The 25,992-nt window shown below is 38.6% G+C and overlaps 1 protein-coding gene across 2 annotated transcripts in view; it reads left to right on the top strand.

Moving 5' to 3' along the window:
- Nucleotides 1-25,992, top strand: part of LOC140341985 (uncharacterized) — a 71,426-nt gene that overhangs the window by 38,249 nt on the left and 7,185 nt on the right. Inside the window, exons 5-22 of one of the 2 annotated variants that reach the window (XM_072427964.1) lie at nt 7,747-7,839; nt 9,246-9,492; nt 9,868-9,991; nt 10,223-10,359; nt 12,590-12,802; nt 13,363-13,537; nt 13,684-13,804; nt 16,416-16,579; nt 16,784-16,886; nt 17,830-17,976; nt 18,866-18,994; nt 20,373-20,501; nt 21,233-21,361; nt 22,773-22,901; nt 23,439-23,567; nt 24,672-24,884; nt 25,048-25,163; nt 25,454-25,580. In XM_072427964.1, the coding sequence (XP_072284065.1) occupies nt 7,747-7,839; nt 9,246-9,492; nt 9,868-9,991; nt 10,223-10,359; nt 12,590-12,802; nt 13,363-13,537; nt 13,684-13,804; nt 16,416-16,579; nt 16,784-16,886; nt 17,830-17,976; nt 18,866-18,994; nt 20,373-20,501; nt 21,233-21,361; nt 22,773-22,901; nt 23,439-23,567; nt 24,672-24,884; nt 25,048-25,163; nt 25,454-25,580 (2,625 nt within the window). Of the gene's footprint in view, nt 1-7,746; nt 7,840-9,245; nt 9,493-9,867; nt 9,992-10,222; nt 10,360-12,589; nt 12,803-13,362; nt 13,538-13,683; nt 13,805-16,415; nt 16,580-16,783; nt 16,887-17,829; nt 17,977-18,865; nt 18,995-20,372; nt 20,502-21,232; nt 21,362-22,772; nt 22,902-23,438; nt 23,568-24,671; nt 24,885-25,047; nt 25,164-25,450; nt 25,581-25,992 lie in introns of both variants that reach the window. The other variant, XM_072427963.1, reaches the window with a different exon arrangement.

The raw sequence follows: 25,992 nt of genomic DNA, 5'->3' as shown, positions 1-25,992 counted from the left end.
AAAAGGTCAGGACAGGCAGCAAACAGGAGTTGTCAGGAAACAAGCTGAGGTCGGTACACAAGGAATCTGGAACAGGAGAAACAAACAACAGAAACCTGGAAGCAGAGCCAGGTCACTTCCTTAAGAAGGCAATGTCAGGTGATGGGCGTGGATCAAATGAGCTGCAGACATCCATCCTACCGGCAGAGGGAGTGCTGTTGCTGAGATAATCTTAGGTGTTATTCAGATGTTTGCCAGCAGATGAAATGCGTTGCGGAATACCCTGGTTCTCTGAGGCAAGGGAGCAGCTGACAGAGGATCACCTGACTGAGCTGACAGAGGATCACCTGACAGGAAGTTGGATCCAGAGGCAGAAATGGTGCTGGCAGGTGGGGACTGCAAGAGGGGTGAGACAGAAGGAGGCACAGATGACCTGGACCTGCGGAGATCTGTGACAGTGTTATTGGCCTTCAGGATTGTTTAGATGTTTCCATATATATAAATCCGACATGAAAAGACAAACACAGAATATCCCACAGCAAGTTTACACCTGCCAATTCCCGAAATTGACAAATATTTGGAAGGAAATGAACTAGGGGACTTTAAAGGCAGTAAAATATTATAAACAAATGTATTTACATATAAACTACAAATATAATCCTACACAATATCAATATCTTTCATAAAAAAGACAAGTAATTACAAAATAGAACACGCAGACCACTCATGCATGAGACATCCTCAACACGTTTCATGGATCTGGTCCACTTCTTCAGGAAGAATTAATTATCCACAATCATAAGATGTCTCCCTTCACATAACGAGGCAGGAAGATATGTAGAGAGGCAAACAGAGGCACACAAGAGGGAGCAGACACCACCATCAACCAAAAAGCTCTTCAAAAATGATGCCAAGAATATAGACAAATTATTTTCTCTCTTAGATAGATCCTTTGCTTAGTGTCTAGTCAGTGTCCAAATTTGCTGGAACTATAAGGGTAAGTATCAGTTTGTTGCTCCTGTATAAAGTTTGTTTCCAATGTCCACCTTATCCATAAAAAATCATAAATATTCAAATGTTCAAAGTGCTCACATGTCCGCATTTGAAAGAAGGTGTTTATATATATATATATATATATATATATATATATATATATATATATATATATAAATATTTTATGGCTATCTGTATTAGAAAATTCCCCAACTTGTTCTCTATTCTCACTTAGAGAGGTGACAGAATTTAGGTTGGGACATCCAATGGTAACATTTAATGCAGGTGACACCTGTCTAAGACAAGATTTCTCCTAACATTAGTGAATCTCATTTTTGGTTTTATGCCCTGACCATGAACTAAAAGAACATCTCCTTAAAATTCCCATTTTAACATAAAAATGGAACAACAAATGTGGTCCCCCGGCATGGATCTATTTTTTTTACCTAAGCTGAATTTTTCAGGGGACGTTTTGGAGAACTCCTGGGGTAAAGTTATCCAATTAATCTACTGTTACTCTAGCCAACAGTGACAGAGCTTTCACCACAAGGAATACTTGGTTGTAAGGATGTTGCATGAAAAGTCTGTGAATATAAATTGCAATATTTTAACACAGATATTTCCAAAAATGCCTGTTACTCAATCGCCCACTTTGTAATACATCTGTAAGTGTAGAAAGACGTCTCTCATGGGGAGAGCTGTAAGCCTAGTTTATCCCACTTATAAATGATTCCAGATGATCTCTCAACCTTTATTGGAATCTATCTATTCTCAACTGGCTGAAAATATTTCTGTGTGCATAGATCACTTGACTGTTGTTCCCAGAATGAACTAATCGTCCCATTGCAAATATTCCCAAAAAGCACTGAAGGTCCTCTGGATTAATAATGCTTACAGAGCTTCACTGGGACATCTTCATTAAAACTGGTGTGAAAGCAAAGTCTCTGCACTTAATAATATCTCAGGTCCAGGAGTCAGAATAATAGCCTCTGTCACCGTTTGATTGCTTTCACTGTGCAAGCTTAGCATTTTTTTTTCCTTATTTCTTGTTTATTTGAAAAATATAGAATTGATGGCATCATCTTTATAAATTATACAATATATGTTTAAAAGTAAGTGGATATCTGGCAATAACATCCCTATGTGCTTGGGGGACATCCCATAAAGTTGCATTCTTTGTGACTTTAAGGGCCTCCAATCTTTTGGAAAGACTTTCCACAAGATTATAGAGTATATCTGGTGAAATTTGTGCCTACTCAGTCAAAGAAGCTGGTGCTGGTGTTAAACTAAAAGACTTGGCTCACTATCAATATTCCAAGTGTATAAAAAGGCCAGTTTATACCCAGGTGCCTCCTAGTAGTGTGGCAGAAGAAACTCACAAAGTCTTGTGCAATTCAGTTTTTTAGGGGTTTATTGTATCTCAACAATAATGGAGCTGCAGTCGACCTTCAGTTAAGTGAAAGAGAAGAGTTCTTCCTCTGGGTTGGGTCTCTCGTGTGAATGACAGTTCCAGATTCAGCACTGGTAATCTGTCCTAGGTACTTCTTTTCAGGATCCCATCCTTTAGCTAATCCCTGCCAAAACCAAGTCCTTAGCCACTGGGAATAGATTATGCCCTCGGTGATTCACTCTTCAGGCCCCCTGGTCCAACCTGGCTCCAGGGGCAGCAGGGTTATCCTTCCCTGACTCCATAGTTTCTTCGGTAATCCATGACAATAATACATGACATCCTCATGGCACCCACCTTATCAAGTCTCCCATATTAAACTTATGTGAGAAGTCTGTCTAAAAAAGAACCAAGCATTGTAGGCCCAAATGAGAGATGCACCATAGCAGGGATTGCTGCTACCTCAGTAAGGCTGGGTTCATTCCATTCGACAGAAGGTAGCCAACCAGAGAATTCTGAGAATCATTGTCATCATCGGAGAAGGATAGGTCATCCAATGTTCCAGAACTGTCCAGGTTACCTCCTAAACCTTAATGGGGTCTTGTTACAGAAAGGAGTTCTAGGCAAATCATTCCATTGGTTTTCAGTAGGGTTGAGATCATGGCTCATGGTCAGTGCAGACCATTCCAGTTTCTTCATACCAAACACGTTACCTATGACTTTGTATACTGTGGCATTTTTTGCTGGGAACACTTAAATATAATCAGGAGTGTCTAAAGAAATTTGACCATATAGTGGTAGGTGTTGGTCAGATGTCCACACACTTTTGCCTATATTATGTTAGTATGTTTGGGCATAAATATGCATTTCCCTACAGAGTTCATTGCATGAGTATTTAATTAAAGCTCAAATTACCTATTAAGGTGACTTAAGTAGATTGCACTACTTTTATTAACATGGCTTTTACATTTAAAGAGGTCAATAAAGTTTAATCGGTGGAGCTGCTGAGAGCTGACATGCTTTACCACAAGTGATATCAGATGTTTCCCCCTAAGAGAGAACATCCTGGTCTCTCACTCACTACTGCTGCTCTGTGTCTATTATTCCTAACTCCCCGGTGGTGAATTTTCAAAGTCAGAGTCATTTTTTCAGGCGTCCTGCCCATGCTGCAGGCGTTTCCATGGAGATAAGCCGGCTTCCTCCATGTTGTTCTTGGCATCAGTTAAAGCAGTTCTAGGCTTCCCTGTTTGCCTCTTGCTTTCTGATTGACTCCAGTTCTCCCAACTGGGATTCCTATTGGTTTATGTAGGCAGCAGATGATATAGCACAGACTAGGATCACCGCTGTCCAGGAAAGGTTACTGGTAGCACCAGTCCCAAAATGGCTGCTGCTATAGATAGATTGCGAGGGAAGACAGCAAGAATTCACATAATAACAATGAAACTCTTGTTAAAAACTATATTGTCTGATTCAAATGCACATGCTTTTTATATAGACTGAAAATATACTGAAAGACATTTTCATAAAGTACTTATTTTGTATTTCGATATATTCCTCATGTCACATAGATGGAACAAAATGGAAGACACTTGGTCCCTTTGTGGCTTTTAGTGATATTATACAGAGGCATTACAACTGGATGTTTGTAGTCTGACTGTGCTACTACAGAAAACACGCAAGCTTAAAAATAAGCTGTATCAGAGCATATTTATCAGCTGTGTCTCAAATATAAACTGAGAGACACAGTTATTATTATTATTAATATTATTATTATTAAACAGGATGTATATAGCGCCAACATATTACGCAGCGCTGTACATTAACTGTTACCACAGTTACCAAGGTCATGTACATGGTAGACATGGCGCAACACAAAAACACAGTTGTGTCATGATTCAGAAGCCATACATGCTAAAGCAGAGAAAAAAGAGAAAAGTGAGTATCTATTATTAAAGATGATAGATAAAGAAAGGAAGAAAAAAAAAATAAAAAATAACATTTTATTTCAATTTTGCATGCAAATCAAAAATCATGTACTAACAAAACAGCTTTAATGTCAATAACACAATTTTAAATTATGCTACAAAATACAATATTATTAACATTTTTATATTGTACAAGTTTTCCAGATTTCATCATGTTTTAAATGCTCATTAAGATTATTTGGTTAGATTACAATTGCCATTTGTACCTGCAAAAAACTGGGATGTAGGTATCTCAGGAGGCTTTGCGCTCCCATTTAGTCATAATGTTGGAATTTCTTAGTGATAATTTTATGAAGTTCAAACAACAATGTACTATTTATACTTGAGTATAAACCAAGATTATTTGCCCCTAAATTACCATTAGAAAAAGAATCTTGGTTTATACTCGGAATGCACCTAGTGCCATGTCCTGGGACTGCATTTGCATCTGGATCACAGATTAGAGCTGTCAAAGATGAGCTTTTGTAAAATTACTTTACATGAGAATATTGTCTATGGGCAGCCGTGGGTGAGATGCTGTAGGTAGCGTTCCAACCTCCAACTGCACTACAACCTTACCACATGTCGGAATTTAACCTAATCTAGCATAATGGCTGTCATACTGGCTGTAATGGCTGTCATACTGGCTGTAAAGGTTCAGTAATCTTTTCAGACAACTCTTTAGATTTAAAGTAGAAACTCAATGCTGTTCAGCCTGCACAGTTTATATTTAGGGTTTGCAAGTAAAAAAGTACATATTATGCTAAATTATTTTTCAGTTCTTTGATTTTTCCTATATGTCCCAAATGTATGATAAAGGCATAAAAACAGTATACGTATAGAGACAACATTGAATTACACAACCTATGCTAAGATCCAACGGTTATAGTTAACCAAGATCACCAATTAAAAATCAGTTTTATCAACTAAACAGTGAACATCTGGCCGGAATCATTGCACAAAGTACTTCATTTTGTGACCACTGAAGTCATACATACATAGCAGTGCTTTCATGGAGGGGTTTGGCAGCACAGTTTTCTAAGACCTGAAAGATTCCTATGGCGTTTTACATTTTAATACATCTCCAGGACACATTCAGACAAATCAGAATTAAAACAAACCTCTGGAAATAGTAACTTGTCTGTACGTCCATTACAAAGCAATGCTCAATGCCAAGGTAACCACAATGTTGGAAACATTTTAAATGAATTTATAGTTTAAATAAAGTTTAATTTTTCTTTACTTGTGTGTCTCATTCACATGTATAGTCATTTTTGCATGACCTGTAAGTTTACAAGATTTTTTTTAAAGAACACTTAAACTTTAGCAGTCCTGCTCAATAAAGAATGAATTAAACCCATAGCAGATGTAGCTGGGTGGCATGTTCGGTGTGATTTATTACCATTAATGTAAAGTTTCACTGGGCATTCCATATATGGCTGCAGAAGGTTATTGTTTAAAGGGCAGCTCATAAAACTGTCTAACCTGGTTATATACAGCTCATGGATTTTCCAACCCTTAAACAGGTCATGCCCAAGACTTACATGTTTTCTGTAGAAAAAATGTTTCGATAGCCACACAATATTTAATATTTTATTAGGCTAAAATATAAAAAAGGCAATCTTGATTGATATTTTATGTCATTAATCAGTGATGCCCATTCATTTCCTGATTAAATCAAGTGGGTGCAAGATAAAGCAGTGGGCTTCTAGCAGTTTTGGCTGGAACAGGTTCCTCCATGTTGCAAGTTATATAGTGGGAAGTGCTCCCGTTGGCTACTGATTGTCAAAGTAAAGCCACCCCTGAAAACTACTAGCCTTAAGAGAGCATTACCTGCTGGAAATCCTACAACCTGATTTTTTGAGTTGTTATAGTTTACAGTAGAGATCACTCCTACTGCCAGAAATCAGAAACTCTGTTCTATCGTCAAGGACAGAGCTTCTGACAATCACCAGTAGTGGGTATGTTCCATGAGACTGGTTGGCCAAGTGGCAAGGAAATGAGGATCTGATCTTCTGTTAGGTGTCCAGTATCCAATGATCTCCAGATTTGTAGCCTAATCTTTCAACTTTGTATTGTACATATTGTCATTGTTGTACTCTACATAGCACCAGCATTATACTTCACATTATTTTAGGCTTACAAGATTGGTATTGTTGTGGATTTTTGTTAGACACTCCAAAATGGGTCTTTCCTGAACACAGACACTAAACAACCAGAATGGCTCTTAAACTAGATAAAGCAGTAAACATTTTCAGAATATGTCATCTACAATGACAGTGGCACTCCCCAGCGGGGTCAGGAGAAGGATCCCGCTTGGGGGGGGCGCACAGGCCAGAGGATCGCGGACTATGTCTCTTGTACGCATCGCAGGCCGGTGTCTCTGGACACAACCCGCCCGCTCTCCCATCACAGGTTCTGACCTGCGATAGGAGAGTGCGCAGGTTCTGGCATCATGACGTCACTCTGGGAGAAGTTTCTTCCTCCTTGAGTGACACACGGCTTCCCGCACATACGCGGTCTGGTCTGTGAATTTAGTGGTCTGTGAGCTCCAAAAGGTTGGGGACCACTGATCTACAACATCCTAGATTTATAGTATAAATATATTATATTCAATATTGCACAGCATGCACAGTGGATAATTCAGCTTTGCAAGGAAGCAATGACATATACACCATCTGGATAAAGTTTGGATGTTCTCCCTGTCTTAGTGTGGGTTTTCCTTGGGGACTCTGGTTTCTTCACACATCCCAAAAACATACTGGTGGGATAATTGGCTTCGCCCCAAAACTGGCCTTAAGACTATAATAATGACATATGACTATGGTGATATTCCTCATACTAAGTCATAGCTACCTATTTTAATCAATTAGAAATCCATTCTTAATCACCTTAAAATAATGAATTGCTGGCCACTCAACATTATGACCCACAGGAACGTGTTTTCCCATTGGAAGATTTTTTTTTATCTATTTGCTTTCTGGTGGCAACCTAGAATTTTGGATTTTCCCCCTAACCTTCTAGTGATTAGCACAATTAAGGACTGAAATCTATATAAAAGAAAGATACCCCTGTGTCTAACAGAAAGCAATGTAAGCCTATATCAGGTCCTGTATCAAAGAAATCATTTACTGGAGTTCCATTTACTGGTCTTAAGATTTGGAAATACTGAGGACTCTTTTTTCAAGTCATAGGTTTAGAAAAACAATTGTTTTCTGCATCTTTTTGGTGATTTCACAACAAATTCTTGTTCTGTTTTTCTGCACAATGTGGTAAAGTTTTGAGTAGTATGAACCCTTCAACAACTCATTAACTTTTAAGTTAAGCTTTTATTAAACTTTATTAATTACCGCCTCTAAAAGCTTTTTATTTGTCGTATATATCAATTTGAGTAACCGCTTGACTTGGTTTTTTATGTTGCAGCACACTGCAGTGGAGAGTGTGTGCATGGCCGATGTGTGGCACCCAATCAATGCCAATGTGAACCAGGATGGCGAGGAAGAGACTGCTCTAGTGGTGAGTACTTACCCACATATGGTATATTAAATTTATGGTATATAATTAATACAAAAAGATATCTTATCTATGGAATTATTTATTATTTTAAAGAAGATTCAACTACTACAAATTATGACTTGCTTATCACAGACAGTGTGAGAACATTTGATAAATTTGTCTAACATTTGAGGTATAAATTCCAATGGTTAATGCTGAAAACAAAAACTAAACACAACAAAAAAAGCAAAAACAAAACTAATACCCCAAAAGTCACTAATTACAGTTTCTGGTCAGAAGCGTATTGCTTCAATAGGGCTGTGAGATGACGGGGGAGGGTTTGAACCTGTGGCTGGGACAAGCATTTCTCTGAATATTCCCAGGCAAAAACCTCCCCCGGGAATCGTTCTTCACATTTTAGAACAGTAAATAAATATGTTCTCATAATAAACTCTTAAGTCCATTCTGCAAAAGCTGCATCATTTAGTATTCTAGGGTATGGTAAATATTATCAAAAATGACATGAGGCTTATATAAACAGACACATCTTGCCTATTAATATAGCCAATGCAATACAAACTAATAAATATTATTTAGCGTTTAACTACCGTACTATACTGTATTGGAATGGTCCGAGAAACGCAAAATACATTAGTATCATACCATATGTAAACATATAATTTTATATTGTCATTTTTTATTATTTAATGTGGAATACATCAAGTAATCCATCAAATAACTGTCATTTAATTATAAAGCCAAAATTAATTATTTTTTGGTACACTATTGGATCTTTTTGTTGTTTTACCCAAGATTAACACAAATTTCACCCATGAATCCCTTCTTTTTAGGTTGTAACCAAAAGAAAAAAGTTGCTACTTGGGTGAAAATTGCATGAGTCTTAGGTAAAAAATATCCAGTAACGCCTTCTTCCATATCTTCCTGCCTTTTCTATGAAGAAGCAGAATCCTGTAAAGGCAGCAACATTGTTAACATGTTGCTGGTTATGTCAGTACAATACTGATTGTGTCTCTGTGCACTGGTTGGCAATGGCTGCAATGGTCTTGTGCAATTGTTGGGTGGTGGTGGGTATGAAGCAGCTAAAGGTAGCTTGCCTGAGAAAGATAAAAATTAGAAATCCAGTCCATTGCTCTGGAATTTATGGATCAAAAAAGGGAAAAAAAAACTCTGCCAAGTCATTCAAGGGAACTCTAAACAGTTGTATGTAAAATCTTTTGGCACACAAGATTGGATTCGAAATGAGTCAGCGACATGGTTAGGCCAGTGTGATTTAGTCATTATGAGCATATTAAAACAGAGCCAGGTTAAAATTATCATAACCAAAATTTGTTCCTCAAGCCCAACATTTATGCTTTTGATAGAAATGTTTCAGCCACTCAAATTACACTGTGTTTATATATTTTCAGCTTGTGAACCCCACTTATGGGGACCGAGATGTAACTATTCCTGTCCTTGCCTAAACAATGGGGTTTGTGATGCTATTTCGGGGTCCTGCATCTGCCCCCCAGGGTACAAGGATCCTTTTTGTGAGAAACCATGTGACCCTGGTACCTATGGAGTAAACTGTTTACTGGACTGCCAGTGTAAAAATGGAGCCAGCTGTGATCCTCAGAACGGAACCTGTCTTTGCCCAGAAGGGTACTCCGGACCATAGTAGGTGTCCAATTATTTCAGTTGTAATGGAATGAAAAGTTGTATTTTTAATCTATAAAACATTTAAAGATGTAAAACATGCTGTAAATGTTGGGATAGATATATCTGCATATATACCATATAGAAACCATAAGAATAGAATGTGAACATAGCTGACTAGTGGAATTGGATGTAGAAATGTGACAACTCCCTCATCGTTGCACAATAGGTGTCGCTATTAGACAGAAGCGAGAATTTAGATTTAGAGTTATCCACCATTCTAGTCCTTAAGACCTAAAAGAGTAAAGCGTGTTTTAAGGTTACCATGAAGAAGCTAAATATAATTAAATTGGAGTTGACCATAAATATTTACCTTGTGCTTTCTCTTTCTTTCAGTTGTGAGATCAAATGTACAGAAATTCAACCATCCAAGTTCCAGTGCCCAGAACATTGCCCCTGCCAAAGTGGAGGCATCTGTGATCAGCTCACTAATGAGTGCACCTGCCCACCAGGATGGATGGTAAGAACTTGCAGCCATTGCCCAATTATCAATACCATAAATGTGTTATTTATTTGATACCATTATTTTCCATTATGATAAGCAAAGAAAACAACACAAAGGTGATAAGTTATAGTACACATTTTCAAATGCTATCAAAATGTTCCTCCAGAACACTGAATCCTAAAATTTATGTTGAATATTTACAAGCTCCATGATCCTATGCTTTTCTAATTACCTCAATCTCTATAGGGCCCAATGTGTTCCATTCCATGCCCACCTGGATACTATGGCTCTGGCTGCGAGCATGAATGCAACTGTCATAATCATGACCAATGTGACCCAGAAAGCGGGCAGTGCCAGTGCGCTCTAGGTTACACAGGAGACCGGTAAGCTAACTGCCTAAAGGGAATTTATCTATAAATGCCAAGAGATTTATTTACATGCCGTTATTATTTATATTTGTAAATTCACCTACAGCGTTTCACCATACTGTTACTCTAATATCAGGAGCCAAAAAACACAAGAAACATTAGCGATGAGTGCTGATCACATCAATATGGTGATGATTCTTTTTTTTCTAATCAGTAAGTAATGGGTAGGTTAGTAGCCAAATTGTAGTGGAGGAAAGCATGGCCAACTGGTAGGAATGCCTGGATCATTAGTTCTCAACCAGTGCATGGCCAACTAGCAGGAATGCCCAGATCACTAGGATAGGTAAACCGAACACAGAGTAAGGCTTGGCAGAAAATATCATTCATATTCTGTATATAGTTTGGCTACATAAGTATTTTTTTGCCCTAGTGATCAGCAATTTAAAAAATCCCTCAGACGTCGAGAATAGTAGGGGTCTTTTCTCCAAAAGCCTCTTTAAACAAAAGCAGAACTCTTTCTTTGAGTGTTTATTTATATCTGTGCAGGTCCAGCTACGTTGCCCCTTCTATTATCTCTCTGCCTTACCTTTACCACCGAGGGAGGAGCAAAGAGGAATTAAATGACTGCTCTAAGTTAGTACCCAGCAGCTGGGTTTTTGGATGTCTACACAGGCTTTAATAGATAAATGAAATGTATAGAATATGTTAAACACTCTTGTAATCTTAAGGGGAGATTTTTGTTGAAATGAATAGTCTGTTGACATGCACTATTTAATACCTAAGCAGTCACATTCCTGTTTTTTAATCTGCCTGGAGTTCACTTTAGAGTGATGATCATGCTTTCAGCATGTAGAATTGTACTAAGTCAAATAAACATAGTTGTGTGTACTATTCAATCTGAAATATTATCACTTTTGGTGCCAAAGTCCCATTTGGAAAAAATGACAAACACAAAGGTTGAAGGCCAACAGCTGCACTATATCCTGTTGGCTTGCACATTGTACATTATGATAACTAGTCACTAAGGAGCAGCAATATTCATTTTTATCTGCCATGTGTACTTTTAAATCTTATAAAGCACTTGTCAGCCCTGGCATTGTTTTCTCACAATATAGCAGGATAAGCTTAGTTTATATTTCCAGCAGTTAATCAGATTCCCATCGTTAACATGAACAAGTTTTGGTATAGTTCAGTTTTTGTTATAATGAGGTGTGATGTCAGAAAAATTACAGCGGGACTATGGAGATATGCTAGCACTTTTTTTATGCTGGACTGAAGTGTTGCTTTCAATTCCAACTATTTCTGTAAGAAAGTTGAATATTTCTGAGGTTTTTGCATTTCCTTCAGTTCCATCCCACAATCTAGAGCAGCCATTCTCAACCAGGGTTTTGTGAAGTCTCAGGGTCCGTCCAGAGGCTTTTAGGGGTTCCTGGAGCAGTGTCTGATTGATCTCTGATTTAATGATGCCTGCATATTCCTGGGGCCAACACCACTTGGTAAAACCACCTGCTTAACTATATTGATGCTTTTAGTTGTCTATAATAGGGGTATCCTAGCCACCACTCTAAAGAGAGGCATCGTTTCCACTGTCCACCATTTAAAAAGCCCTCTGATAAACTGGTATTAGTAGAGGTCCCCCGAGACCTGAAAATTATGTTAAGGATTCCAAAAGGGTTAAAATTTTGAGAAAGGCTGATCTAGAGACATAGGGCATAATTTAATAAAATTCTCCAAGACTGAAGAACATAGTGTATCATACTGTAGGTGAGCCTGGGTGATCCAGCAAACCTGGGATCAACCAGGTTCTCCATTGATAATCTTTCTTTTTCATCCTTGGAGAACAATATTAAATCAGACCCAGAGTAATTTTAAACATACAAATAAAACATTTTTTCAAATCCTTGCAGATCTCCAATTATAAAAATGTTCTCCTGTGATTGGAGAATTCTAGCTCTAAACTAGCCAGGGGTGTGTCACTGTTTTTCAGAGAAACCACTGCCTAAAATGGAAAGCTAGGGTCCTTCTCTGCAGTATGCTGGCTGAAAATAGTCATTTCAACTCAAGCTATGACTTATATCTACAGAAAAAAATGCTGGACTTTGAATTTTTTTTTTAAATGTCTAGAAACTATTTAGCTATATTAGACTGAAAGTTCAACTAGAATTTTTTTTCCCTATTTAATTAAGTGTATTTAATTAGTATGGTGTTCCATTCAATTTTTATTGCATTTTGTGATGGATCACAGCTGCCGGGAAGAGTGTCCCATTGGAAAGTATGGTCGAAACTGCGAAGAAACATGTGACTGTGTGAACGGGGTGCGGTGCTACCATATCAATGGAGCGTGCCTATGTGAGGCTGGCTTTTTTGGAGAAAATTGTGAAGATAGAATATGCGTTGATGGCTTGTATGGCATACACTGCAACATGCCTTGCCAGTGTGACCCCCAGCACACTAAGAGGTAATCTCATCTGCAAGCTTACCAACTGTTACATTGTAAAAAACATAAAAACAAAAAATGCTCCATTTTGAGTCCATTTTGTAGCTCTCAAATGCCTTAATTATGGAGAATATCAAACATTTTTTTAAGTTAAAAAAATGATCTATTATATAATTAAAATTCAAAGACATGTTTGCTGTTAAAGAAGCATCGTTTATGCATCCGATCTGACAATATTCAATGTGTATCGCAACACAAGCTTCCTCAGGACTGGTGAGACCAGTATATCTAAGTTATAACAAGAACAGAAAAACTTTTTTAAATACATATACCCACGGTTTTACAAATTGCACAATACATTTTTTTTTTCATACACTTACATCATATCTTCTAAGTGATGTCTTTTATTCACCAACACCAACATACCTAAACATACTCTTTGAAAATGGGTCATGCCATTTAGGAGGAAGACAATATATATCTATGGAACTGGTGACCAATTAGAGTTACAGCAAAATGTCATCTTCATTGTGTCAAGTGCTGAGGAAATATGGTCATCCAACATCTCCTTGTGTTTTCAGTTGCCACCCGATGTCTGGAGAATGCACCTGTAAGACAGGCTGGGCCGGCCTGTTCTGCAATGAGACCTGTCCTCATGGTTATTATGGAACCAACTGCCAAGAGCCATGTTTGTGCCTCAATGGAGGATCCTGTGATAGCGAAACTGGTTCATGTCAATGTGCCCCTGGATTTTCAGTAAGTCTTTAGGAAATGTAGATAACCCCAAAGACCTATATCCCTTATAGTCTGTTTATGGTTGCCAGAATTTGACAAACTTTTACATACCATTTTGCAATACTACACAGTGCTAAGCATCTCGTATTTTGGCAATGTCTTTACAGGGAAGTCACTGCTCTGTCTACTGTCCTGCAGACACCTATGGAGATAAATGTTCCAAGGAATGCAACTGCAAAAACTACTTGGCCTGTTCCCCCATTGATGGCACCTGTGTATGTAAGGAAGGTAAGGCACTAGATGATAACTTCATAATAGAAATGAGAACTCCTCACCAAATTTAGAAATTGCAGGTGAAATATTGTGCATTTCCTCTGCTAGAGAAGCTACTCCAGGGTAGCCCGCTTCCTAGCAGAGCTTCTACCATCTATCATGCCAAAGCCCTCTTCTCCTCTTTTATGAGAATCTCATTTTTTTATGTTGCGGACCAGTTCCTGCACGCCTCCCTTATCTCCCTGCCATCTATCATGCCAAAGCCCTCTTCTCCTCTTTTATGAGAATCTCATTTTTTTATGTTGCGGACCAGTTCCTGCACGCCTCCCTTATCTCCCTGCTTAATATTTTTGTAGCTGTGAGGAGAGAAATGGGGTATATACTGTCACAAGAAGGAAAGCTTTGAGTTTGCTGGACCTGTTGACATCAAATCCAAGATGGCGGCACCAAGCAGCAGTCTTACGGCATTTGGATGTCTACACAATGGATGCTTTTAAAAAAACATGCAAAAAATGCCATTTTGCTTTAGGCTGTTGTTTCACAGCGGCATGCATTCTTATGGTACCTAGAAGGTTTCATTTTGAGTGTTTTGATATCTGTCATATCTATGAATCAATCAAATATGTTTTTTTAAAAACAAATCAATCGGTAAGGCGGAACATTTTTGATGGTTTTCAAATAGGGTTGTACCAGATGTGACAGAACTGATTGATTTTTTTATTTGGAAAATATGACAGCTTTGTAAGGAAATTTACAATATTATAGATAGGGAATATTGAAAATATTATAGATTGAACCATAATAAGGCTACATACATACGCCAGATGATTCACATGTTATATTCATACAGGGTTCGTTGTCCAAACGAACGTCCTAGCAGATCGACAGGCGAGGAACAATTGTAATAAAAGTGAAGGGGAGAGAGCACAGCGGGCGGCTGCTCCGTCATGCCCCCCTCCCCTCACTATAGAGCAGAATAGCGCTGTATATACAGCGCTCGTTCATACATCGTGCAGTCTCATTGCATGTGTGTATGCAGCCTTAGACATAACTAGTGCATTGAATGACAAGTGAAACTATAAGTTATAGTAAGATGCCTATATATTCTTTTTCACAATCCAGGATGGCCATCTATCATGCCAAAGCCCTCTTCTCCTCTTTTATGAGAATCTCATTTTTTTATGTTGCGGACCAGTTCCTGCACGCCTCCCTTATCTCCCTGCATAATCTTTTTGTAGCTGTGAGGAGAGAAATGGGGTATATACTGTCACAAGAAGGAAAGCTTTGAGTTTGCTGTTTGTTGACATCAAATCCAAGATGGCGGCACCAAGCAACAGTCTTAAGGCATTTGGATGTCTACACAATGGATGCTTTTAAAAAAACATGCAAAAAATATGTTGCACATATAACAGGAATATTTTTTCTATAAAGGTCTGACAGGGTTGTTTCATGGAGCCATAGATGACAAGATGTGTAAGAATGATGTAGAGTAAATGTATATAGTGTACCAGACTTCAGGGGTGGTTTCTGGGTGGCAGGTATATTTCACCCCTGCTTTAGGTTGTGGTCAGCCTAGAAAGGAAAAAAAGCCTGGAAAGTTTTGGCAACCAATAGTTGTGGTTTTGTTAATTTTCTACAGGGCTCCGAACTACCCCAGGATGGGGGAAGTATCTGGCTGGACCCTGACAGGTATGTCTAGAGCAGAGAAGAGCAGGGAGTATCTCTTTTTGAGTTTTGAATTGAGGAACTAAGCTTTAGGCATCAATAATTGGCAGCTCCAGGTTGTCTGTAGTATTAAATACCTATGGGGCGCCATACCTCTTGCAACCTTTGGAAACAAAGATGCCCCCTTGGACCAGTCACTCAGGTGGGCCGAGAGACGACTGGTAATCTCGTCTGCTGAAGAGAAGCTGTTTCATTTCATTTAAGACAAATAAAAGATTCCGATTGATCATCTGCAGTGTCTAGCTTAGCTGACATAGGCTCCTGATCCACCTAATCTAAAAGTATCTACAAGAAATGCCATTTTGCTCTAGGCTGTTTCACAGCGGCATGCATTCTTATGGTATCTAGAAGGTTTCATTTTGAGTGTTTTGATATCTGTCATATCTATGAATCAATCAAATGATATGTTTTTTTAAAAACAAATCAATCAGTAAGGCGGAACATTTTTGATGGTTTTTAAATAGGGTTGTAACAGATGTGATAGAACTTATTGATTTTTTTAACAGTCATTTACAGCTTTGTAAGGAAATTTACAATATTATAGATAGGGAATATTGAAAATATTATAGATTGAACCATAATAGGGCTACATACACACGCCAGATGATTCACATCTTATAATCATACAGCGTTCGTTGTCCAAACGAACGTCCTAGCGGATCGACAGACGAGGAACAATTGTAATAAAAGTGAAGGGGAGAGAGCACAGCGGGGTGCTGCTCCGTCATGCCCCCTTCCCCTCACCATAGAGCAGAATGGCGCTGTATGTACAGCGCTCGTTCATGCATCGTGCAGTCTCATTGCATGTGTGCATGCAGCCTTAGACATAACTAGTGCATTGAATGACAAGTGAAACTATAAGTTATAGTAAGATGCCTATATATTCTTTTTCACAATCCAGGATGGCAGAAAGGAGACTGCTCAGTGCCTTGCCCAAAAGGAATGTGGGGTTTCAACTGCAACAGGACCTGTGAGTGTGCTAATGGAGCCTCCTGTGATCCAATAATGGGGCAATGCTTCTGCACCTCCGGGTGGTTTGGGAAGAAATGTGATCTACCATGCAAGGTATGTAATAGATAGCCTCTACACAACTGTCTCATTTTTCACTCTCTTTTCTAATATAATCTCACCTAACACAAATAACAAAAAACAGTAGTTTGCTGTCTGCATGCATAAAGGAGGTTTATACAAAGGTTTATATAAAGGTACAGGCAGTACTGCTTCTATGAATTAATCAATCAACTAATTTATTTTTGTTTATGCATACAGGTAGGCAGTTTTGGACCTGGATGTAGCCAGAGGTGTGAATGTAAAAATGCAGATGGCTGTGACCCAGTGAGTGGGAACTGCAGGTGCTTACCAGGATGGACAGGTCAGCATATTAGTTTTTTGATCAATAATTTCTGCACAAACTTTTTCGTATCAGTAATTAGATTATTTTTTATAGCGGAAGTAAAATCTGCTATTATGCCTTCCCGGTTCCTCCTTTCCTCCTCCTCACAAAATGCTTTTTTAAATACTAAATAAAACTTAGTAAGACAAGCTGAACCTCCATGATTGAAAGAAATATATTCTAAAAAACAAGAGGGGTGGGCCATGGATATTGTAGCTGAGGAGGAAAGCTTTAGATGGTGCTAGATGTCCATCAGCAAGGAAATAAGACAGACTGTAGCTTTCAATGTGGAATGTTAGAAGTCTAGGACTGATATTTGTACCCAGTGCTGCGACGGAAATTTGCAATGTATCAACAAATTCTTTACCAATACCAACTTCTTTGAACCCTTTAGTGAGTGCATTTAGGATTGAAGCTCTTTGTCCTTTTTTGTTGAATGACCTTCATTTTGCCAGGCACTTTCTGTGACATGCATCCTGTTTCCTGAGTTGATCAGTGTTGCCTTCTGTCTCGGTTACTGACCTGGCTCTATGTTATGTCCTTTGGTATCTTACCGGATCGTCCTGACTCAGCATTGCCTGGTCTTACTGGTTCCCCTTTCTGTCTTTTCCTCCGCTGGACCTACATGACTCACCATTCCCTGATGTTCTCCTTCGTGCCTTCTTGGATCTGTCCTTTTCTACACTGCCAACTCAACTACCTCTAGATTTTCTATACAGCTCTACCTTGCTACCTCTGTTTAGGCATGTCCCAAGTTTCTACAACTTGGTGCTACCCTGCAGTACTAGCCTTCTCTTGTTGAAGAAGTTGATTTTGCCATTTTCTTCCACTAGTGGACCTCTCTGAATAAAGATGATGTGTATTTTATTATATTATTATGTCGGGGTTGCATGATTAATTTTTTGGTAATTTTTTTTTGCAGGCATTTACTGTGAGCAGACTTGTAAGGAGGGATTTTGGGGCAGGAACTGTAACATGTCCTGCACATGTAAGAATGGGGCCTTCTGCTCTGCGGAGGATGGATCATGTACCTGCACTGCCGGCTTCCAGGGACCAGATTGCGAGAACAGTAAGAAATCAAGTCCAGTAGTTACAAAAAATTCCTAGATATAGACTGGGTAAAGTCCAACTCCACAAATCAAACAAATCTACATATAAATTTTACATTTACAGGGCTGCTATCACAGTGCCTCTGGGCTGGCCTTTGGGAGATCTTTTACACACCTTTTCTTCCATTCTGTTGCCCCAAAACCCACTTTTTACAAGACCCCCCCAAGAAAACAACAACACCCTTATACAGCTCAGTTGGTTTAAAAGATCCAATCTTTGGAAACCACATGTCATGTCTGAACACAATGAAATAGTATGCTGACCTCCATTTGTGGTTTCATGTAACCAAAGGATCCTGCCATGTATTACTGAAAAACACTTCTTGAATTTGGAAGAAGGGAAGCTAGGCCTCCAATACTTTGTCCTGAATATTATATATATGAAGGCTTTAATTTAGAAAGCACCTAAAACCCATGGCTGAGTTGCTGCCAGCCCGCCAGGGACATCCGTAGTCAATGGTTTTGTTGGGTAATGACCAATGTATGTTAAATGGCCCCAACCATCCTACTGATTTATCCAGAGGGCTAGATACTGATTGTAGTGCCTTCCATGTGGTCAAAACTGTGGGAAGCTAACTGTGTGTAGTAAAATCAGTATAAGTCTTTTTAGTACAGCCTGGACAAATATGTAAGAATCCATTTAGGGATGAAGTTAACTTGTAAATGGCCATTTATCTTCCTTGCAATAAAAAATTGAAAATCAAAGGTTGTGATGTTATCATGCGTTATAAAAACCATTTCCAATAGCAGCTTTATTTATCATTTTGACTTTTTTATATACATTACAGTTGGGTTGGATTGTATGCTCTTGCTTCATATGACCTTATTTCCTAATCTTTTATATTTAAGGCTGTCCTCCTGGTCGTTATGGGAAGAAATGCACCTTTGCCTGCAAATGTTCCAGCCATTCCACCTGTAACCCTACTGATGGCTTCTGTAAATGCTCACCTGGATGGAGAGGCAGCGACTGCTATGAACGTATGTTTTTATACCTCTCAGTTAAAAAATTACGGGGATATGTACATATATCAAAAGCATTTTGTTTTTTTGTCTCTAAGTAACACATAAGCCTCTACATTTGCTTGTTTAATCCCAGAATACTTTGTAGAATAAAGCTGGAACTGCTTAGCCCCCTCATTAAGTTAACACAGCCCCTCCTTCCCTTAGCTTGCATTGCAGGGAGCCACGATGAAAAAGGTTACCTGCCCTGCCATCTGCTGGTAAAATCTAGTTTTGCACTACAGACATACCATTTTACTTAAGCCATATGTTATTTTGTTTATCATAGGGCTGTAGAACATAGTGGCCCCTCTAAATAGAAGGGCAACAGTTAATCGAATGTTTACCACCAGTTTTCCACCAAAAAACAATGTCTGATTGCTTTTAATACCCTTTCTTCTTGAGTTTTCAATTGGTTTGTCCATGTACCAAAACTTTATTGTTACCAAACTCCTAAAGCTATCATGTTGATAAGACTAAAAAATAAGTAAAAACTTCACATTCTAAAATGTTTGGGTATAGCTGTTCACCTATCTATAGAGACTTAGGACCTCTTATCCAAAAAACTGTTCACCTCTTAGGCTGCATACACATGTGCAATTATTGTGAAAGATCCTTTCCAACGGCTAAGGACTGCACGATGCATGAATGAGTGTTGTACATACCGCACCGTTCTGCTCTATGCAGTGGGGAGGGGGAGAACTATGGAGCGGCACCCTGCTGAGCGCTCTCCACCTTCACTTCTATTATGATCATTCGTCATCCATCGTCCATGGATCAGCCAGGGCGGTCGTTCAGACGATGGACGACGGAGGCTGTACACACGCAAAATTCTCGTCCGATATTGGCCCTGAGCCGATTATTGTGTGAGAACCATTGGACATGTGTATGGAGCTTTAGTTTCATAGTAACAGGTTAAGGTCTTACAATTGCTCACCCCCTATTTCCTATCAATTGCCCCTATTTGTAGACATGTAGCTGGTTTTAACTGAAATGTAGGGATGTTGGGAAATGTAGTCCCAGGCATTTGTTATCTTACTTTGGGTGTTACATTTGACTGATCTCTCCTCAAATGCATCCAGTGATGTGTGTGTTCTGAAAGAACAGATATTCTTTCCACAATGTTGCTTGTGTACACTGTTTTTTTAACTCTTATAAACCCAATTGCTGTTACATTATGCCTTGTTAAATTTGGGTTTAGTTGAGATTTATTATAAAACCTTTCATTGCAAGTTATTGCTTTATACCTTAAACCCTCACCCCTGTGGAATATTTTGTTCCCCCAAGTATGACCAAGAAGTCTTTTTGTTTGACCCAGAAATTATAAACTATGATAAACTTTTCCTATATTTTTTAGCCTGTCCTACAGGATTCTGGGGAAAAGACTGTTCCAGCAGCTGTAATTGCCAGCATGGAGGGCAATGCAATCCTATAGATGGTACCTGTAACTGTTTGCCAGGATGGACTGGGAGAATATGTTCTGAAGGTAAAAAAGCTCCTAAGGTGTATTTTGCTTATTTTAGCCACTCATGTGCCACCATCAAAATATCCTTTGGAGTTTCCTATCAAGTGCTATCTACATTACACGTGTCTCCACCAATATAGCACTAGCCATTCTGGCCATTCCTACATACGGCTTGCCCATCCTCTCAGTTATTATGGTCTTTTTGCAGCTTGCTGGTGTATTTGTTCAAGATGACCAGTGACTAACCATTGCAGAACACTTTTGTGGTATCTGGATGCTGCTTCTATTAAAGCAGCTTCTGTTATTCCATGCATAAATAATTCCCAGGTTACTAGATATGACTACCTGTTACACCAGAGATAATAACACATTGAATTATATTACATGGGCTAATTGCTACCTATAGCCTAATATAAGCAAATGTTCATATAAACTTGCAAGCAATACAACAATCCATTATTGTGAACAATGGAAAATTTCATATGGTCAACCCTCATCTATTTTAGTTTATAAGTAGGAAACCCCAACAATCCAGAAAAAATCTATTAAATAAAACATAAAAGCTTCCTAAAATGTTTTCTCTGGTGGCCATGAAGCCAAGCCTCTATCGCATACAAGTTTTAATCAGTAATCTACCCTGCTATTTTTAAACTTCCTTTTGATGATTATTTGGAATTTTACTATGTTGGTTTTTCCTGTATTTTCTGTATAGGGCATACACGAGAAACTAATGCTGTATACTGTTTCTTTAGCTTGCCCACAGGGACTTTGGGGAAAAGACTGCATTAATTCTTGTTATTGCCAAAATGGAGGGCAATGTAGTCCAATTGATGGAACTTGTTCTTGTTCATCGGGATGGACTGGAAAAATGTGTTCTGAAGGTAAAATTGCTGCATTTAGTCCCAACTTGTTTTCTTAAGTCTTTTAATCTGTGTATTCAACAAAACTTGTGAAGGTACCTGAAATTTTTAAAGGCCCATTATGCAGAAAAATGTTGTATTTTGGAAACTGAATGAAGGTAATACCTGTAATGATTTTATTTGTGGACACCTGACCATTGCACCTATATGAGTACACCCTTATGATACATGATTTTTCGTACGGCATTGTACAGGATGACATTAGTACCCGCAAATAGTGCTCTCTTACCCATTCGTGTCACAACCACATCTTCTGCACATGACTCTGTCTGCCCTATTAAGAAGTATAATTCTTTGTAGGCTGCAGCATTTTTATTTTAATGTGTATGGCTATGCTGGTCCAAAGTAATTGTTGGGTGGTAATGGCTAGGAAGGGTGGCTTAGAAGAGAAAAGAAGAAAAGAAATCTAGCCCACTGGGATAAATATTTGGAGAATTTCATAAAAGATGCGTGGATTAGAAGAGAAAAAATCTGGATCATATGGAGAGTTACATAAAACATGCATCAGTAAAAACTTTAGTCTCCTTCCTACAATGCATGGATCCTGCATTGTAGGGGATAATGTCAGTGCCTGCAACCTCTGCTTGGTGAGTCTTTTGGAAGAGGTTGTGAGAAATAGGGATAAGCGAAAATGACTCTGGCATTCTTGCGAAAATTTACTCGAACTTCTGATGGGTCAGCAAAATTTCGGTGAACTGATTTCGCGAAACCATCAAAAGATCGAGGAAATCATTACGATCCCTGGCACTGAAGGTTAATTAACCCTAGTGCCCCGGGATTGCAGTGGATTCTCAGGCTTGCATTCATTCTTGGGAATCCTCCTGTTTGCGATCCCTGGCACTAGATGTTAATTAACCTAGTGTATAGTGCCCGGGGATTGCAGTGGAACTGCAGATGAACAGTCACAGCTGATTGGAGGCACTCGCGTGCCGGGGATCGCACACTGAGCTGATCATTGTTGCGGCTGCATTCACGGATCAGCGCAGCCCGTTTTTTTTCCTAATTCGATCTTGTTTGGCGAATTTACATTGGCCGTTCTCGCTTTCAATTTCGGTAAGCAAGAACGGCCGAATTCACAGCGAGATCGAGTTTTAAAAACTCGCTCGCTCATCCCTAGTGGGAAACATGTAGATGACATGAAGGAAAAGCTTGAAGTGGTCCCCATTAAGCCTAAGCAAACATTTTACCCTTTCCATGAATTATGATTTAGCAATACCCTTACTAGAAAAGCCTTTGCTCAATAATTTGGAGGAGTCTTTATATACTTTTAGCCACATAATTTAAAAATAAAAATGACCCATGAATGATGTGAAAAGACTGCAGAGTGAACTGACAAGATTTTACAGAATACATTGTGTTCTATTTTGCTTAGTCTGCCCCGTGGGGACATATGGAGAAAATTGTGTGAACAAATGCAGATGCCAGAATGGAGCAGAATGCGATCATATGAATGGGAAGTGTTCCTGTCTGCCTGGATATATTGGCCCTTTCTGCGATATTAGTAAGTAAATTTGAAACAAGCGGTCACATCTACATTATTGACAGGGAACTAAACTTTATTTACTGTGTATTTTATGTTATTGTTGTTATTGTTTTTTTTTTTTTTTTTTTTGCTTAAAAGGCATCCTGGTTTATAACCTGGATGCAGTGGCAGATGTAGCCAACAGTGAGCCCCTGTGCAGAACTGGCCTGGGGCCCCTGTGGGCTCAAACTCTATTGGTCATTGTAGGTTAATGTGTGGGCACTACAATATTCTTGAAAGCCAGAAAGGAAATTCTTCTGGTACATACATTTTTAGGGATATTCTTTAATCCCAAACTTTATGAAGACATTTTAAAGTGATTTCCCTTAGTTTCCCTTCAGTTGGGAATTGCTAAATCATGGGAAGTGTTTAATCTTAATTTTCCAAATATTGTTGCACAGTACAGACATATGGTATATAATTTATATGGTTTACATATAATATAAAGTCTTCAGATAATTTACTTTGCTCAAGAATAAAATATTAGCTATGAATATACTGCGTTTTTCTATTTAGAGTGTCCATCTAAAACCTATGGACTGAAATGCCACCAGTCCTGTGATTGTCTCCATAATGCTACCTGTGACCATGTGACGGGTCACTGCCAGTGTGATGCGGGCTGGTCAGGTACACGCTGTGAGAAAGGTAAGGCCAATTGGAACCTGGGAATGGAATCTTATGTGTTGCAGTAGTAGCATAAAATCAGCCCATAACCAATGCATTACTCACGATTCCTATGTTTTTACTGCAACACAGGGGATCTGGCATTTAACAATGGGAGTGTGTTGGGTTAACAAAGTCAGGTCATCATAACAAATTAAACTTAAGTGCCATGATGCACGTTATTACCTAAGTGCATTATGAAGCACATCACATCACAGGGCATCGTAAATCACTGAATATTCTACATAGCTTGGAGATTCATTGGAGAACCAATTCTGCAGAAATGTCCCACTCATTTTTTGTTTTAACCTGATGACATCAGAAAATTCACTAGTATTGGAACAAAGACCTATTCTTAATTATTCTTCATTTGATAAAATATAATACATATCACAACATCAAAATTAGGAAAATTAATTATGAGCACAAATTTCAACTAAAAATTCAAGAAACATTTAACAGCATAAATATGTCTGTCTCCTATTTATCTCAGCTTTCATGTATTGACTTTATTAATCATTTTTGGATAAAAATGTGTAATAGGAAATGCCAAATTATCCTATCCCAAAAGTAAACAATAACCAATGGTATTCTTCAAGGTCAATATCTGAAAAATACTTGATTTTTAGTTGTTATAGATTTCAGTTGGTAATACAAGGAATAATCATGATAGTCTTTGCCAGCATCTGGGCTTAAACAAACCTAACCTAACCATAAGAGGCAAAGATTGCTTGGTGTAAGGAACAGTTATACAATGTTCCTCATATCAAGTTCGGCTGATGAAGGAGATGCTCTGGCCAGGTTGCCCAATGATCATTCATAGCAGTAGTTGGCAGCTGTTGCTTAGATTGCTGTATCTCATCTTATTAACGCACCCAAAACTTCAGTCTAGCTCCTCCCTTGCATAACGTCACTTCTTATTTCCAATCCCCACGTTTTAGTAGATTTTAACTTCCTTCTTCAGGGCCAGGGAACCACTGCCTAGAATATGTTGTATGTTCTCATCTAATTCAAACATTATTGTTATTTTTTCACAACTTCCACAACTGTGCTAATGACAGTGACCTAATTTTTTTGTGTACACAGCTCCTGCTATGGATGTCACAATGGTGCCGAAGACCTCATTGGCCCCAGACTCCATTGGACCTATGATTGGGATCATTGCCTTAGTAATCTTGGTTGTGGCACTGATCGCTTTCTTTTTAGCATACAGACACTGGCAAAAAGACAAGGAGAGCCGTAACCTAGCAGTGGCATATACCTCTACCAGGCCTGCCAGTGGTGAATATGAAGTACCAGGTAATGTGAAGTGGTAACGTTTATTTTTTACTTTTCTGCTGTCTTTGGGTTCATAGATACTGATTTGTGATACTGAGTGTTTTGTTCCCCCACCAAGAGTTGACTTTTAAGGTGGTGAATATTTGTATGTGGTGACCACATTGTAACTGTCTTTTCCTTTCAGATGTACCTCCTAGCCATATGCATTACTACTCAAACCCAAGCTACCATACACTTTCTCAGTGTGGCCCCACACTGCCACCGCTACCCAGCAGCCAAGACAGGCCCGGTTCTAAAAAGGTAATTTCTCAATATTCAGGGGGTATAACAAATCAAAACTAAAAAATAAAGCATAAAAATTAAATAATATTAAAAAATGTGTAGCTATTAGATTATTAAGGACACAAAGCTAGCTCCTTTTATCAGGTGAATATTAGGCTGCTTATACAAAAAAGAAATGTCCAATGTTTGTGCATAGTATTGTGCCATAGTATTTCTAATTTCAGTTAACAATGTTCAAATAAAGAAATAGACCAAATCTTGGTTATTCTAGTATTGCATACACTAAACTGAGTCTCTTTGTTCAGAAGAACTGCAATCCTCATTTCCCCAATGCAATGAATGCTGAAAGGGAACGGATGAGCGGCTACGCTCCAGATTACAACGCTACACTGCCAGCTGACTGGAAACATCAGGGAGCACCTATGAATCACAAAGGTATGTAAGGGTACAAAGGGTTCACCACTAGCTACCTATTTTTTGCCATTTAATAATTAAAGTGTATTAAAAATCAGTGACACAAATATAATATATTACATCTTACCAACTCTTAAATGTGGTGGTTAAATATGTTTTTTTATCAGAATAATAGAAAAGAATACCTGCTATTTCTATTACATATATGAAGGGGTGCTGAGAAGTTCCTGGCTTTGCCCAGAAAGAAGAAAACCAAAGTTATGAAATAATACAGTTATTCAATATATTCCCCCCTGAGACTGATGCACTTCGTAAAGCGCAGTTGCAGCTTTTTTTTTTTAGACTGTTCAAATAAAAGTCCTTTGGTTGGGCTGCAAAGCAGCTCTCAGCAGCATCTTTGACATCAGAAATGTCCTCAAAACATTGCCCCTTC

Source organism: Pyxicephalus adspersus, chromosome 12 (genome assembly GCF_032062135.1).
Source record: "Pyxicephalus adspersus chromosome 12, UCB_Pads_2.0, whole genome shotgun sequence".
Taxonomy (NCBI): Eukaryota; Metazoa; Chordata; class Amphibia; order Anura; family Pyxicephalidae; genus Pyxicephalus; species Pyxicephalus adspersus.
The sequence above is the reverse complement of the archived record's forward strand: the minus strand, read 5'-3'. Positions and strand labels throughout refer to the sequence as shown.